The sequence below is a fragment of the Cuculus canorus genome, chromosome 22 (genome assembly GCF_017976375.1).
Source record: "Cuculus canorus isolate bCucCan1 chromosome 22, bCucCan1.pri, whole genome shotgun sequence".
Classification (NCBI taxonomy): Eukaryota; Metazoa; Chordata; class Aves; order Cuculiformes; family Cuculidae; genus Cuculus; species Cuculus canorus.
Window position 1 is genome coordinate 3,249,129 of NC_071422.1, and position 13,005 is coordinate 3,262,133.

The following is a 13,005-nucleotide window of genomic DNA, read 5'->3' on the forward strand; positions in this document are numbered from 1 at the left end:
GTACAATCAGCAGTTCCTCACCCTCACACAGCTCTATTCCATCCTACCCCAAACCAGTGACGATGTGGAGACTCTCGTCAGCCCACAGCCCAGACCAGGGTCCATCAGAGCTCACCCCATGGGGCCTTCCTGCAAAACCCCTTCCTGCTGCAAGCTCAGCCTGCAGCCATCAGGCACAACCCTCCACGCACAGAGCTGCAGCCGCACAGCACAGAGCACAAAGTCTTCTCTGACAGCAAAGGCTGTGATGCTCTGCCCTGCTTTTGGAGGAGGTCGGTGGGAAGGCAGGTCTCCAGGGGCTGTTCCCATCATCATGGCCCAAGAGAAGCAGCTCCTGCTGGACTGGACTGCACAACTCCCCATGATCACGTCAGAGCTGAAATCCAGCCACAAACAGGCACTCCACGCAGGACACCCTCCACGCTCCAATGCCGTGTGCTGCTAATTAGCTGAGAGCACAGCGCGATTTGTTTTCAGGAATACTGAGCCAATGAATAACAAAAATAGGAACCTGACAAACAGGTCCTGGTGACCTGGATCCCAGGCAGCTCTGCCAGGACAACACTTTCAGTTGCCCTGAGTCACGCGCACCATTCCTGCCCTGGCCACGCAAACCGGAGCCGCCAGGCACCCGGCCCATCCACGAGCTCGCATCTTCCCAGGGCTTCGCTGTAGTCCATCCTTAATGCTTGGACCGGTCAGAAAGTGGAAAAGCACTTGGTCATCCTAACGCAGTCAGGGGCAGGAGAGAGGTTGAAGCACCTTCATAGCCGGGAGGGTCTGGAAACACCAGGAAGAGCAGCATTGCCACACCGATCCAGGGAAAACAACGACTGCCATTTGAAAAGGAGGTTGCATAACACGAAGGAAAGTCAGATAAACGGCAACAGCTATTTCTGATGATAATGCAAGAAACACCACACTCCAGCCTCGCCCCCCAAAGACTCACCGCCACCACTCCAGCTACCCCACACCTCCAAACGCAAGTCAGTTGCATGAAGCAACCCGAGAAACCGCCACCAGCTAATCTTCCTCAAGACAGCAGCAGCACAGGCACCAAGAGATAAGAAGAAATAACCTAAAACGTCCCTGACTCCGTGCCCCAGAGGATGCAGGGCCTTGCAGGAGCATGGGGGAAGCAGTCGTTCAGGAGGGAAAGCCTCCTTGGTGTCCATCTCCACTGCTCACGCTGCCAAGCACCACATCTTGGGAGGAACTGGCAGAGGGACGGGGCACCTCAGAGGGACTGGAGAAAGGTAGCCTTGACACACGACACCTGACTCAAGAGGCTCCTTGCCAGGAAAAACACAGCACTGTTTTGTCCATCTGTGCTTCCAATCCAGCCTGAGGGAAATCGCAGTGACCAAGACGTCCAAAGGGGCCGTGCAGGCAGAAAGATACACCCAGCAGCAACGCGAGCCAGGGCTCAGGCAAAGCAGCTTCTTGACCTGAAGCAGAGCTGTGGTTTGCTTGCGTGAGAGGGGATTGCTCCTTGGCTTGTTTTTAACAGGGAAAAGGACAACTTGGGGTCCCTGGGCAGGACCGTTGTGGGACTGAAGGGACCATGCATGAATAGAGCCCTGAGGTACAACACGTTCCAGTGCCTCACCACCCTCACAGTAAAAAGTTTCTTCCTAATAGCTAATCTAAATCTAAGGTGAAAGAGGATAGATGAGATCTTGGGGAGAAACATCTTGCTGTGAGGGTGGGGAGGCCCTGGCCCAGGGTGCCCAGAGCAGTGGTGGCTGCCCCATCCCTGGAGGGGTTCAAGGCCGGGTTGGATGGATCTTGGAGCCCCTGATCCAGTGGGAGGTGTCCCTGCCCATGGCAGGGAGTTGGAACTGGATGGGTTTTAAGGTCCCTTCCAACACAAACCATTCCATCATTCTACAACACTGCAGGTCAACCATCTTTTTGACACAGTTATGAACCACAGACACCATAGGGAAACCTGGAAAACTCCAAAGTGAAAAGGAAGGATAGAAATGAAGCACACCAAAGGAGCACTAGCAAGGCCTGTGCCAGCTGGTGGCCCAGCCTGTGGCCAGCAGGACAGGGTCAGTGCCTCAGTTTCCTTGGCTGTGGGGAGCCACCGGGTTGTGCTGTGAGGGGTGACAGCACAGGGAGGAGGTGAGTGGCCACACGTGGAGCTGAGGCAGGAGCTGGTGACGTGCACAGCCCATAGCACGTCAGAGGCTGTGCCGGCAAACCGGTCCAGCAGGCTGCCTGCTCCTGCCACGCTCAGAGCAGCACCCGGAGCCCTTCAGGCCAGGTTCAAGCTGCCCGTCCATGGCTTAGTGCTCGGGCTGGCAGCTGTCTCCAAAGCAGAACTGGTCTTCTCTCATCAGACCCCACAAGGCAGGTCCCTGGGGGTGGATGGTGAGCAAGTCCCACTCAGTAGGTGATGAGCAGGATCTCTGGGCAGAGTAGGGACTGGCGTTTGAGTGGGCTGCTGTTGGGTACCACCCCAGCTGTACTGGTGTTGGCTCTGCCTCAGGACAGAAACCTCTTGGCCCTTCGATGCTGAAGTGCAGCCAACACCTGCTACGGTGCAGGTTTAACCCAAAACAGCCGCACTGGCACAGGTGCAGCAGAGCAAGGCAAAGCCAGAAGGCAAGGAGCCGGGATGCTGAGCAGGACCTTGCCGAGCCCCACAGGGGTAGCAGCAAGGAGAAGCCAGACCCCACTGCCCCTCCTGCCCCCAGCCCAGCCCCACAGGGACATCCAGCGGGGCACACGATGGGCTCGTCTCCCAGCCACCTTTCCCGGGACTGAGGATGAGGTGCTGGCGCAGAGCAGGGAGCAGAGCAGGAAGCAGCCGGGACAAGGGGTGCGCGGCAGGCAGAGGAACTCGAACTAGAGAAAGCGATTGAGGAAGCTCATGTCCCATTCATGTGTGCCTCAGCCAAAGTCCAAAGCAAGAGCCGTTTGCAAAGGACACTGGAAAAATTCCAGTGATGTTATCGGCCCCCACAGAACAAGATTAAGCCCAGAGGAAAAAAATATAAGAAGTTGTTTACAAGTTGGGGAAGCCAGCTCGGTGTTTGGAGCACTCTGGTGCTGGGGTCAGCTGCTGGCCTGGCTCCGTCTGCCACTTCGGAAGAACCATCCAACCCCTCTGTGCCCCGCTGCGGTCTCACTTTAGCACTGTTTAGAGAGCCTGGCAGGTGAGACAGTGCCACACGGTCCCACATCACTGTCAGTGCAGCAGGAAGCCGTGCGTCCCAGAGTAAGCGTGCAGGGAGCTTGCACTCAAGCCAGCTACACGCTTGGCAGGCTCCTGCAGAGCTGAGCAGACGCACAACCTTCCCTCCCTTGGCATCTTTGCTCCTAAATCCCAGGCGGGTTAATGGAGAGCCCAGATTTCCTGGCACTGGCCACCAGCTGCAGAGCATTCATCCTCGCTCTCAGCATCCTGGGGGGCTGTCAGGGACAACCTGCCCCCCACCCTCTCCCCTGGGCCATTTACACAGCTCCTTTGCTGAACACCTCCTGCCTTTTATGAAGTGCTTCCATCTAAATGCAGATGAGGAATCACAGGATAATGTAGCACCTGCAGGCAGCTCTCCTGGAGGACCCTTTTGCCATGCAGAAACCAGGGAGAGGGAATTTTGGGTTGCTTTTCAGTGCATCCTTCCATTGTCGCTGCGTGGCTGCCCTGCCATCAGACAGGGAGACAGCGGAGAGGAGCCACACCATGCCCCCCTTGGGCTGTTCACTTTTGCTCCATGTTCTTTGTCTGTTCGGGGTTTTTTGAATTAAGATTTCTTTCTGCTGGATACCTGTGTCTGCTCTTTGTGAAAGCCGCTCTCGCCTCAGCCCTGTCCTGCGCATCTATCTGGGACGCGTGTGCTCAAGGCAGCTCCGCGCTGGCCCGACCCTGTTCCTGCTCCACATGCACTAATGCATCTACGCTGCTGAGGGAAAGCACAACGTTGTGGCTGCTCCAGGAAAAGTCTTCTTCTCTAGACCATGTCTGGGGTGACGACTCCACAGACCCATCACCAAGCAGGTAGTGCCTGGGACACTTTGCCAGTGGAAAATTAATTTGCCAGTGCAAATTAATTCTGAAGCTGAGAGGGGCCGGAGTGAATTCCTGCAGGAGGCTGGAAAGAAGTCTCGCTTCTGTCTTCTTCCCAAACCAGGAGCTGGCACTGAAGTCTTTGGGAAGAGAGGGGCTGTTCCTCTTCTCATCTCTGGACACAAACAACGACCTGTACCTCAGCCCAGAGGAGTTCAAGCCGATAGCAGAGAAGCTGACAGGTGGGTACCGGGGTTTGCGTCCCACTGCAAACCCCGGTGAGAGCTCAGATCCACCGTGCCTGGGCTGAGCAGGGATTCGTGGCCCTGGTAGCACCAGATTCCCCATGTCCTGCCCAGGGCATGGTGTTCGCCCCCTCACTTGTCCACATCAGACCCACCTGGAGACAAGAAATAGGTTTGGTAAGAGGAGTCTGATGCAATTTTCTATTGGCCGGTATCCCTCCAGCCCTCTTTGTCAGGGACTGCTCTAAGACACAGATTTACACAAGAAGATTAATATTTAATTTAACTTCTAAATCTTGACTTGTCAACGTACTTGTTTAAACCCAGACTGGAGAAACTTCATCGGAATTTGCTCGTGGTTCAGTGTTTAAAGTGACACGGCCCCTGCTGGACTTTTCAGCTTCGAAGCTGAGATTTGCAAACCATTGTGATTGTCCTTAAGCAAACAAAAACTGACAGTGCATCGCATCCCCTCATCTCCTGATTGCCAATAAATGCATCTGCTTGGGAAGCTTGACACGTGCAGCACAGATTCACTGGGATTCTTCCAAGACACAGTACAGAGAACTTCAGCAGCTGATAGTGAATATTCGATGAACTGGATGTCCCAACATTGTCAAACGTGAGGTAGGAAAGCTTTCAAGTCCTTGGCAGCGCAGGGAGAGCCAGCGCACATGCACCCCTAGACCAGCCTTGAAGGAATCAGGACGTGGTAACCCTTTCACCAGAAAGGGAAATAAGGTGGCAAAATCTGACACAGTGGGGTGGGCAAGGAGAGCTCTGGGCACCTGGAGCCCAGCAGATTTGTTTAACCACCTTGTGCCTGGTTTGTGGCTCCTCTTTTTCTCCAGGAGTTGTGCCACCAGTGGTGAGCTGCTCCAGCAGCTGCAAGCTATCTCCCCCTCTGCTCCACTCTTGTGAGACCTCAGCTGGAGCCCTGCATTCAGTTCCTGAGTCCTCGGCACAGGAAGGACATGGAGCTGTTGGAGCAGGTCCAGAGGAGGCCGTGGAGATGATCCAAGGGCTGGAGCACCTGCCATACAAGGACAGGCTGAGAGAGTTGGGGTTGTCCAGCCTGGAGAACAGAAGTCTCTGAGACTTTAGAGCAGCTTCCAGTACTGAAAGGGGCTCCAGAGAAGCTGGGGAGGGGCTCTTGATCAGTGAGTGCAGGGAGAGGACGAGCGGGAACAGTTTTCAGCTGAAAGAGGGGAGATTCAGAAGAGATCTTAGGAAGAAATATAAGGGCAGTGAGGCCCTGGCCCAGGTTGCCCAGAGCAGTGGTGGCTGCCCCATCCCTGGAGGTGTTTAAGGCCAGGTTGGATGGGGCTTGGAGCCCCTGATCCAGTGGGAGGTGTCCCTGCCCATGGCAGGGAGTTGTAACTGGATGGGCTTTAAGGTCCCTTCCAACCCAAACCATTCCATGGCTCTATGACACACGCACCCTCTGCCCTTCCTTTTTTAAGTACCCAAAATGTAGGTGGCATCTTTGCATGATGAGCCATGGGTAAAGTGGAGACAGAAGGTTTATGGAGAAAAAGGCAGTAGGAGCTGGTTGCTGCCACACGTAATGACTACCTTGGTGTTTAGCAGCTGACCCTCCTGTACGCTGTGTGTCCTTGGCATTTTCCACCCTTCATGGAACAAAATGCCTGTTTTAGTGATTCAGATCTGGACGTGTCCAACCCAAGGTCTTCCCAAATGCCACTGTCGAGCAGCTGCTGTGCCGAAGGGAGCTACTGCAAGCCATCAGCATGCCAGAGGAGCTGCTCACCTGACGCCTGGCATCCTCCGGCAAAACAGTACTTGAGGAATCCTTTGCGATACAGCCAAGAGCTCCAAGGAGTTCAAGTAGATGTGGAGGTGGTTTACCCACACTGCTGCCCCACGTCTGCCCACGGCCATAGGAGCAGCAACATCAAACAGCCAGACCTGAGGGATCTAAGTTTAGGTCACAGCTCTGCAGATTTCCAACTTTCCATTTGACATTTCTACTCTGTATTGGTCCTTCAGCGAACGGGGGACTGCAAAGAGGCTTCTTCTGGACACTTGTCCCTCAAGGCAAGCTTCTCCCTTAACAGATATTTCAGATTGCTTCAGCTTCTCTCGGCACATCCTAATCGCTTTGAAATATGCAGGAGCTTTGTAGGACAAAGTATGGACTTAGTGGAGCATCCGGGAATCTTTGAACCATGGGGTTCCTCAGATCCTTCCATTTACACCCAAAGAAACAGCTCACACGTCTACTCAGATCGTTCTGCACTCTCCATGCAGAGGTAAATCCCACCCCACAGCAGTGGGTGAGTTGTGAACTGAAATGTGCAGTGAGAATCACTTGGTCAGAGGAAATTCCCCAAAAATCCTCCATCTCCACGTATCAATACAGATCACACTCGACAAGGCTCTTTATAAAATGTTCTGTTCCTGATTCCCAGTCTCCCCAAATACCTAAAGCACTCAGATTCTTTCAAAAAAGAGACCTTGGGTGGTAAATCAGCAGCTGGAATTAGCGAGAACCAGTTCTGACACATGCAAAACACTATGAGATAAAAGAGTTCACATCCCTGCTTACAAGAAGTTCTCACCTGCATCACCTCTCCCCCCTGGGGTCTTTGGGATATGCAGACATTCACACAGTGATTCCGCTGGAGAGGGGCAGTCGATGCATGATGATCAGGGGTCAAATCTTCTTACATAAACAAAATCACTGGTAACACAGACCATTTGCATGCACCAGGCTGCATGCACCCTCCTAAGAGGGCAAAGAAGAGGTCTGCAAGGTGCCCGTGCTCTGATCACTAAGCTGATGCCCACCCACATGGATGTTTTGACCTGGGACACAGGCACGCAGGCAGTGCTTCCTGATCCCCAGCCACCCAGAGCCAAACTGGTGCCACTGGAGCAACAACTTGCTTAATTCCCAGCCTGGGTAATCCACCCTCGATAACCCAGGGCTGATGACACCAGTACAGCCAGACTGGGGAAGTCCCACGTCAGGAAGCCGTGAATGACACACTCCTGGAGGTGGCTTCTGTGGTCACTTAAGTCAGGGCTGACCAGCTGAGAGCCCCAGGGCTGGATCTGATGCACGGGCAGTTTATTCGCCTTCCCAGAAAGGCCAGTCTGTCCACGGGCTGATGACACACGGAGCGCATGGAGAGATGGAGGAGAAACTGCAAACCTGGGGTTGAAGTGAGTCATCAGTGCCCCGTAAACATAGATGCAGTAGTTTGGGTCCTCGGCATGACAAGGAACCGCTGCTTCCTCTGGGCCAAAAAGAGGAACGTGCCGGGACTAGTCAGTCCTTTCCCAGCTGGGCAATGCGGGATGCAGCAGGCAAGTCTTCACTGGTCCCTGTAAAATAAAATATTACTGGTTCAAAAATGGGAAGTCCTTGAGACACAGAGCCCGGGAAGACAGCATACAACATGGTAAACACGGAGGCCGTGGATCTGTGGATGCCTCTCACCACCACATTGCCTCCCATTCCCCCAGACCCTTTCCTGCAGGCATTTGGTTCCTCTCAAAACACCTCAGGTTATGCTGGTGAAACACATAGGGAGCAGCGTAACAAGCTAGGTCAGAGCCGATACCAGCCAACAGAGCTCCATTTCTGCTCAAACTGTTTCCAAACTGGATGAGTTTCTGATCTGGCTCACCCTTCCCAAAGGAGAATGCGCATAAATCAGTGTGGAGATGGAGGGGACTTTCACACGTGTTCAGCAAGCATGCTCTCACATCTCCCAATTTGTTCCCAAAATGACGTGCCATTTACCACCCTTGGGGTCTTCTGCTGTGGAGAGCCCCTTCCCACCTGTTTCTCCTGTTCGAGAGACTCTGACCAGGATTTGCGCTGCCCACCACACCTCTCCTCCAACTGAGAGAGGCCGTTCTGGCTGGACTCATCTGCAAAGATGAGGGCAGACTCTCCTATTTGTTCCTCACCCGGCTGTGCATCTGCCGGTGAACTCTGGGGCAGGCCGGTGTGCGTATGTGAGCGTGTGTTTATTAGCACCAAAAAATGCATTTGTCAAAATCTCTAGAGTTAAAAAACAATCATTACAGAATTACGTTAAACAATTAACCGACTGATTCATCAGTTAGAGGCTCACCAACAACACCTGAAACCCATCCCAGCCACTTAACAAGGCAGAAGGTGGAACAAACAAAAGCAACTCCCAGGATGTCCTGGAGGGTAATGGCTCAGTGCTCTGTCCAGGTAGGAGAAGACACTTTCTATTCCTGGCTGCTCACATCTGGGAGATGATGGTTCCTGCACATTATCTGCTCTGAGCTGCCTGTTGTTGGTGTTTTGATACAGAGATATTCCAGATAAGTAACCCTTTGGGTCAGTGGTGGGTGGCCCAAGACGCCTGTGCTGCCAAACTTCAGTCCCTTTGCACCAGTAGATATTTAGACCTCATGTCTCGAATAACACAACAACAAACATCTTCTTCAGCAACCTTTGGAACACTGTGTTGGCACCTCCTTCTGCTCTACAGGGTCCTTCAGCATAATGAATATAGAGAACACATAAATTCCACCCAGCTCCATGAAACAGCCTGCTCCAAGGTCCCAGGAAAGATCCATCTGTCATTACCGGTGCTGTGATCTGTGACTCTGGTTAAAGGCTGCACGGGAGAGCGCACAAACAAAGAGAACTAAGTTGGAGAAGCAAGTTCAACTGTGCCATCAGCTGCCTCCCAAGCAGGTAAGCGTGCAACACTAATAGCTCTTAAAAAGAAGTCTATGGGTTGATTCAAACAAGAAAAAAATAAAGGGGAAAAACCACCACTGTTCTTCTAAAGCACCATATCCTCCAGACAGGACCAGCGCCGCTGGGTCTAGGCCCATGATAAAACAATTTAGGTAGCGTGGAGCAATGGGTGAGCCTGAGCTGTGCTGGGACCCCGTGAGCCAAAACTGCCCTCAGAGGTAAAAGGTGCCGCTAAGTTACACCAACAAATCTCAGCTTCCAACATTCGCCCGGCTACCGGCTGTGTTTAGACACTGCCAGCGCATCCCTGCTGGGAGGGCACTGCTGGCAGGTGGCCAGCTGGCTGGTTGATGCCACTAAGTGACTAACCAGAGTCACCTTGGCTGGTAAGGTGGTAGCATCCCACAGGTGACCCTGCAACCGGCACTGCCATCAAGCCAGGACCCTTCTCGTGATGGTCAGTACTCTGCTGCACTGGGGCCGGTGTGCAGCGGCCCTGGAAGCCCTTGGCAAAGGTCTGCGTGCGTCCTTCAGGATGAAGAGGAACTTCAGCTCCAGAGGGGTGCCTGTGCCTCTGCCAGCCGTGTGGTCAGGGAGAAAGGCTTGGTCAGTGATGCTGGGGGACAGGAAGGCACGCGGCAGTGATGCTCTCCAGAGAGCTGATCTTACGTAGTTTGCAGCGTAAGAGGCAAACGGAGCAAATACATTGCAAGCAAACGCAGTTAAAATTAGTGCTTCTCACAAAAGCGCCACCATTCCCAGCATCCATGGCCTGGGAGCAGAAATGACCTGGCTGAGGTTCCCCGGTGGCCTCAGCCCCAGCCCAAATGAGATGACCCAAACGGGAGTGAGCCAAGTATTCCCAGAGGAATTGTGCCCATACCACACTGAGAGATCCCCAGCCTCATGCACCGGGGACATCGTCCCTTCTTCCCCATCACCTGCGCACCCCTGGCCCTTGTTGTGGCAGACTTGGAAACCAGGACAATGCATGGGATGGCAACAGCTGGACCTTGGCATCCTGTCCAGGAACAGAGTGTGCATGGGGAGCTCCTGGCCCCCAAGAGGGCACTGCCAGCAAACTGGGAGTGCTGGGCAGAGGTTGGAAACCTCCTCAGCTTGCCCAGAGTGTCTGCACCAAGGGGAGAGCACCCAATCCCAAAGCCCCAGTGCTTCAACACTGGTACCCGGGGTGCTGGGGGCAGCGGGTCCCCTCCAAGCTGCACCTGCAGCGATCGGGGTTGGGAGCGTGTGGAGAGCGGGACAACCATGAGAGACCCATCCACCGCTGTGCCGAGCCGGGAGGGAGCGGGGAGAGAGCCGGAAAGGATGCAGGGGCGAGTCGGGAGGGAAGCAAAGAAGAGCAACCCGGGAGGGAGCGAGAAGCTGCAGAGAGAACGAGGAACGAGCCCGGAGGGAACGAGGAGCGATGCCGCGGGAGGGAAGCAGGAGAGAGCCGGGAGGGATGCAGGAACGATGCTGCGGGATGCAGGAGAGAGCCAGGAGGGATGCAGGAATGATGCTGCTGGAGGGAGCCGGGAACGAGGAGCGATGCTGAGGGAGGGAGCCAGGAGTGAGCCGGGTGGGATGCAGGAGTGAGCCGGGAGGAAAGCAGATATGCAGGAGTGAGCCAGAAGGGATGCCGGAGCGAGCTGGGAGAGATGCAGGAGCGAGCCAGGAGGGAGCCGGGAATGAAGAGCGATGCTGCCGGGGGGAGCCAGGAGCGAGCCGGGAGCGAGCCGGGAGGGATGCAGGAGCGAGCCGGGAGCGAGCCGGGAGGGATGCAGGAGCGAGCCGGGAGGGATGCAGGAGCGAGCCGGGAGGGATGCAGGAGCGAGCCGGGAGGGATGCGGGAGCGATGCTGCGGGAGGGAGCCGGGAGGGAGCCGGGAGGGCGGCGGGAGCGAGCCGGGGGCGCTGCCGCGGGCGGGAGGCGGTGTTGCCGCGGTGCCGCCCGCCCCGCCGGGGTTGGCGCTCCAATGGGCGGCGGGGGCCGTGCCGGGCTCCCGCTCCTCCCAGCGCCGCTATAAGAGCAGCAGCAGCGGAGCCGCATCCCGGGAGCGCAGCCGCGGCGGCAGCAGCAACAGCGACAGCAGCAGCGGAGCCGAACCCGGAGCGCCCCTCGGAGCGGGACGCGAGCCGGAGGCGCTCCCGGAGCCCCCCCCGGAGCCCCCCCCGGAGCCCCCGAGCCATGGCCGAGCACATGCTGATGCCCGTGGGCGGCGGGCTGCAGGGCTACCGGCTGGGGGTGGGCGCGCTGCAGGGCGCCCCGCAGCACGGGCAGCACGTGCTGAGGACGCTGCCCACCCCGGGGCAGATGATGCCCTACGGAGGGGCCTCCATGGACGGGGGGATGCGGCCGCGACCCAACCTGGGCGGACAGATGGGTCACCACCAGCTGCAGAGCGCGATGATGTTCGGCGCCCCGAGCCCGCAGCAGCAGTACCTGGCGCCCGTGGGCACCCAGCAGCTGATGGCCAGCATGCACCTACAGAAACTCAACACCCAGTACCAAGGTCACCCCCTGGGGATGAGCGGCGCGCCCGTGGGCGCCGGCGGGCAGCAGTACCGAGTGGGGCCGAACCAGCACCCCGGCATGCAGCACATGCCCTCGCCGGCGCTGACCTTGAACGTTATGGACACTGATCTCATAGATGAGGAGGTCTTGACGTCCCTTGTCCTGGAACTGGGGTTGGACCGGATTCAGGAGCTGCCAGAGCTATTCTTGGGACAGAACGAGTTTGACTTCATTTCAGACTTTGTTAGCAAACAGCAACCCAGTGCCATCAGCTGCTGAGGGGCTTTGAGCTCCTCCTTGTGTCTTGGTGGTATTGAGTTTGTTTCTAACTTCCTTCTCCACCTGCCACCCTCCTCCCTTCCCCTGCCTTGCCCTGTCCTGGATTCCTGACCTCCTCAAAGAGACAATCATCGGACACCGGCTTGCAATGGATTGCTTTTCTCTTCTGTGTGGTTTTTCACTTGGGAGTTCCTGGGAACGGGACGCGTACCCCAAACGCGGAGCAGATCGAGAGCTCTTGCCGTAGAGCTGCCTCTAAATGGCATTAACAGGATTTCTGGCTTAAGTAGAAATAATGGACTTAATGACTTTCCACAACCAGGCTTCGAGCGCAGGAAGTGATGGGCAGCTGGCAGCCCTGCCGGTAGCTGGATTTGCTCGAGGATTCCGTGGTGCCAGCGAAGTTAAAGGATCCCCTGAGAAAGGATTGTCTCCCGGGTGCATGGTTTGAACCAGTTTCCCCTTGCAAACATGGGTGGGGTTGGCTGTTTGGTGGGACCTCTTTGCTGTGACAGCCCCGTCTGCGCAGCTCGGAACGGGGGCACTACCCCTCCAGTAGGCTTTTTTTTTTGGAACTGGCTGAGCAAAATAAAGTGCGCCTTGGGGAAGGGTGTGCATATGTGCCTAAATGTTCATCTCTGGGGAACTTTGCCTCTCTGACCTGTGCAGCGATCGACTGTAAAATGTCCAGAGCGAGGCTGATTCAGGCAGAAGGCTTAAAGCTGCAGTCTAGCTCCACTTTTTTCCACCTCTGAAACCAAATAAAGACCATGTAACTGTATATTCCAGATCTAATCTTATTTATTTTCCTATGATTATTTATTTGTAAGGGCTTCTTTTGTTATTTGGCTTTGGGACTGCTGGGAAGGATGCGTGGAGAGTACTGCAGCTTTAAGATGCTGGCTTTAAAGAACGCCAAGCCTGGGATAGTTTTCAAGGTTCTCTGCAGATAAAGTCACTTCAGCCCTACATCTTTGTGCTGAGCGCATGGGAGTGTAAATCCAACACCTTTCTGGATGTGATAAAGATGACTCGATTTCTAATTCCCTCACTCAGAAAAGGTTAAATGTAAAAGCCGGTGGGGTTTTGTTTCCTCCGCTGTCTCTTGTTTCCAGGTACTGTGAAGGCTCCTGTAACTCCTGGTTGCTGCTGCCCCCTGCTGCTGCCAGTTCCCACTCACCAACCCAGTGGGAATGTACGGATGATTTATGAATAAAAGCTGAAACATC

At 55.3% G+C, this 13,005-nt stretch overlaps 1 protein-coding gene across 1 annotated transcript; it reads left to right on the top strand.

Moving 5' to 3' along the window:
- The first annotated feature begins 11,022 nt into the window (after nucleotides 1-11,022).
- On the top strand, nucleotides 11,023-13,005 carry CITED4 (Cbp/p300 interacting transactivator with Glu/Asp rich carboxy-terminal domain 4). Its single transcript, XM_009565767.2, has one exon. The coding sequence runs from the start codon at nucleotides 11,171-11,173 to the stop codon at nucleotides 11,774-11,776; it is 606 nt and encodes a 201-aa protein (XP_009564062.2). The 5' UTR covers nucleotides 11,023-11,170; the 3' UTR covers nucleotides 11,777-13,005.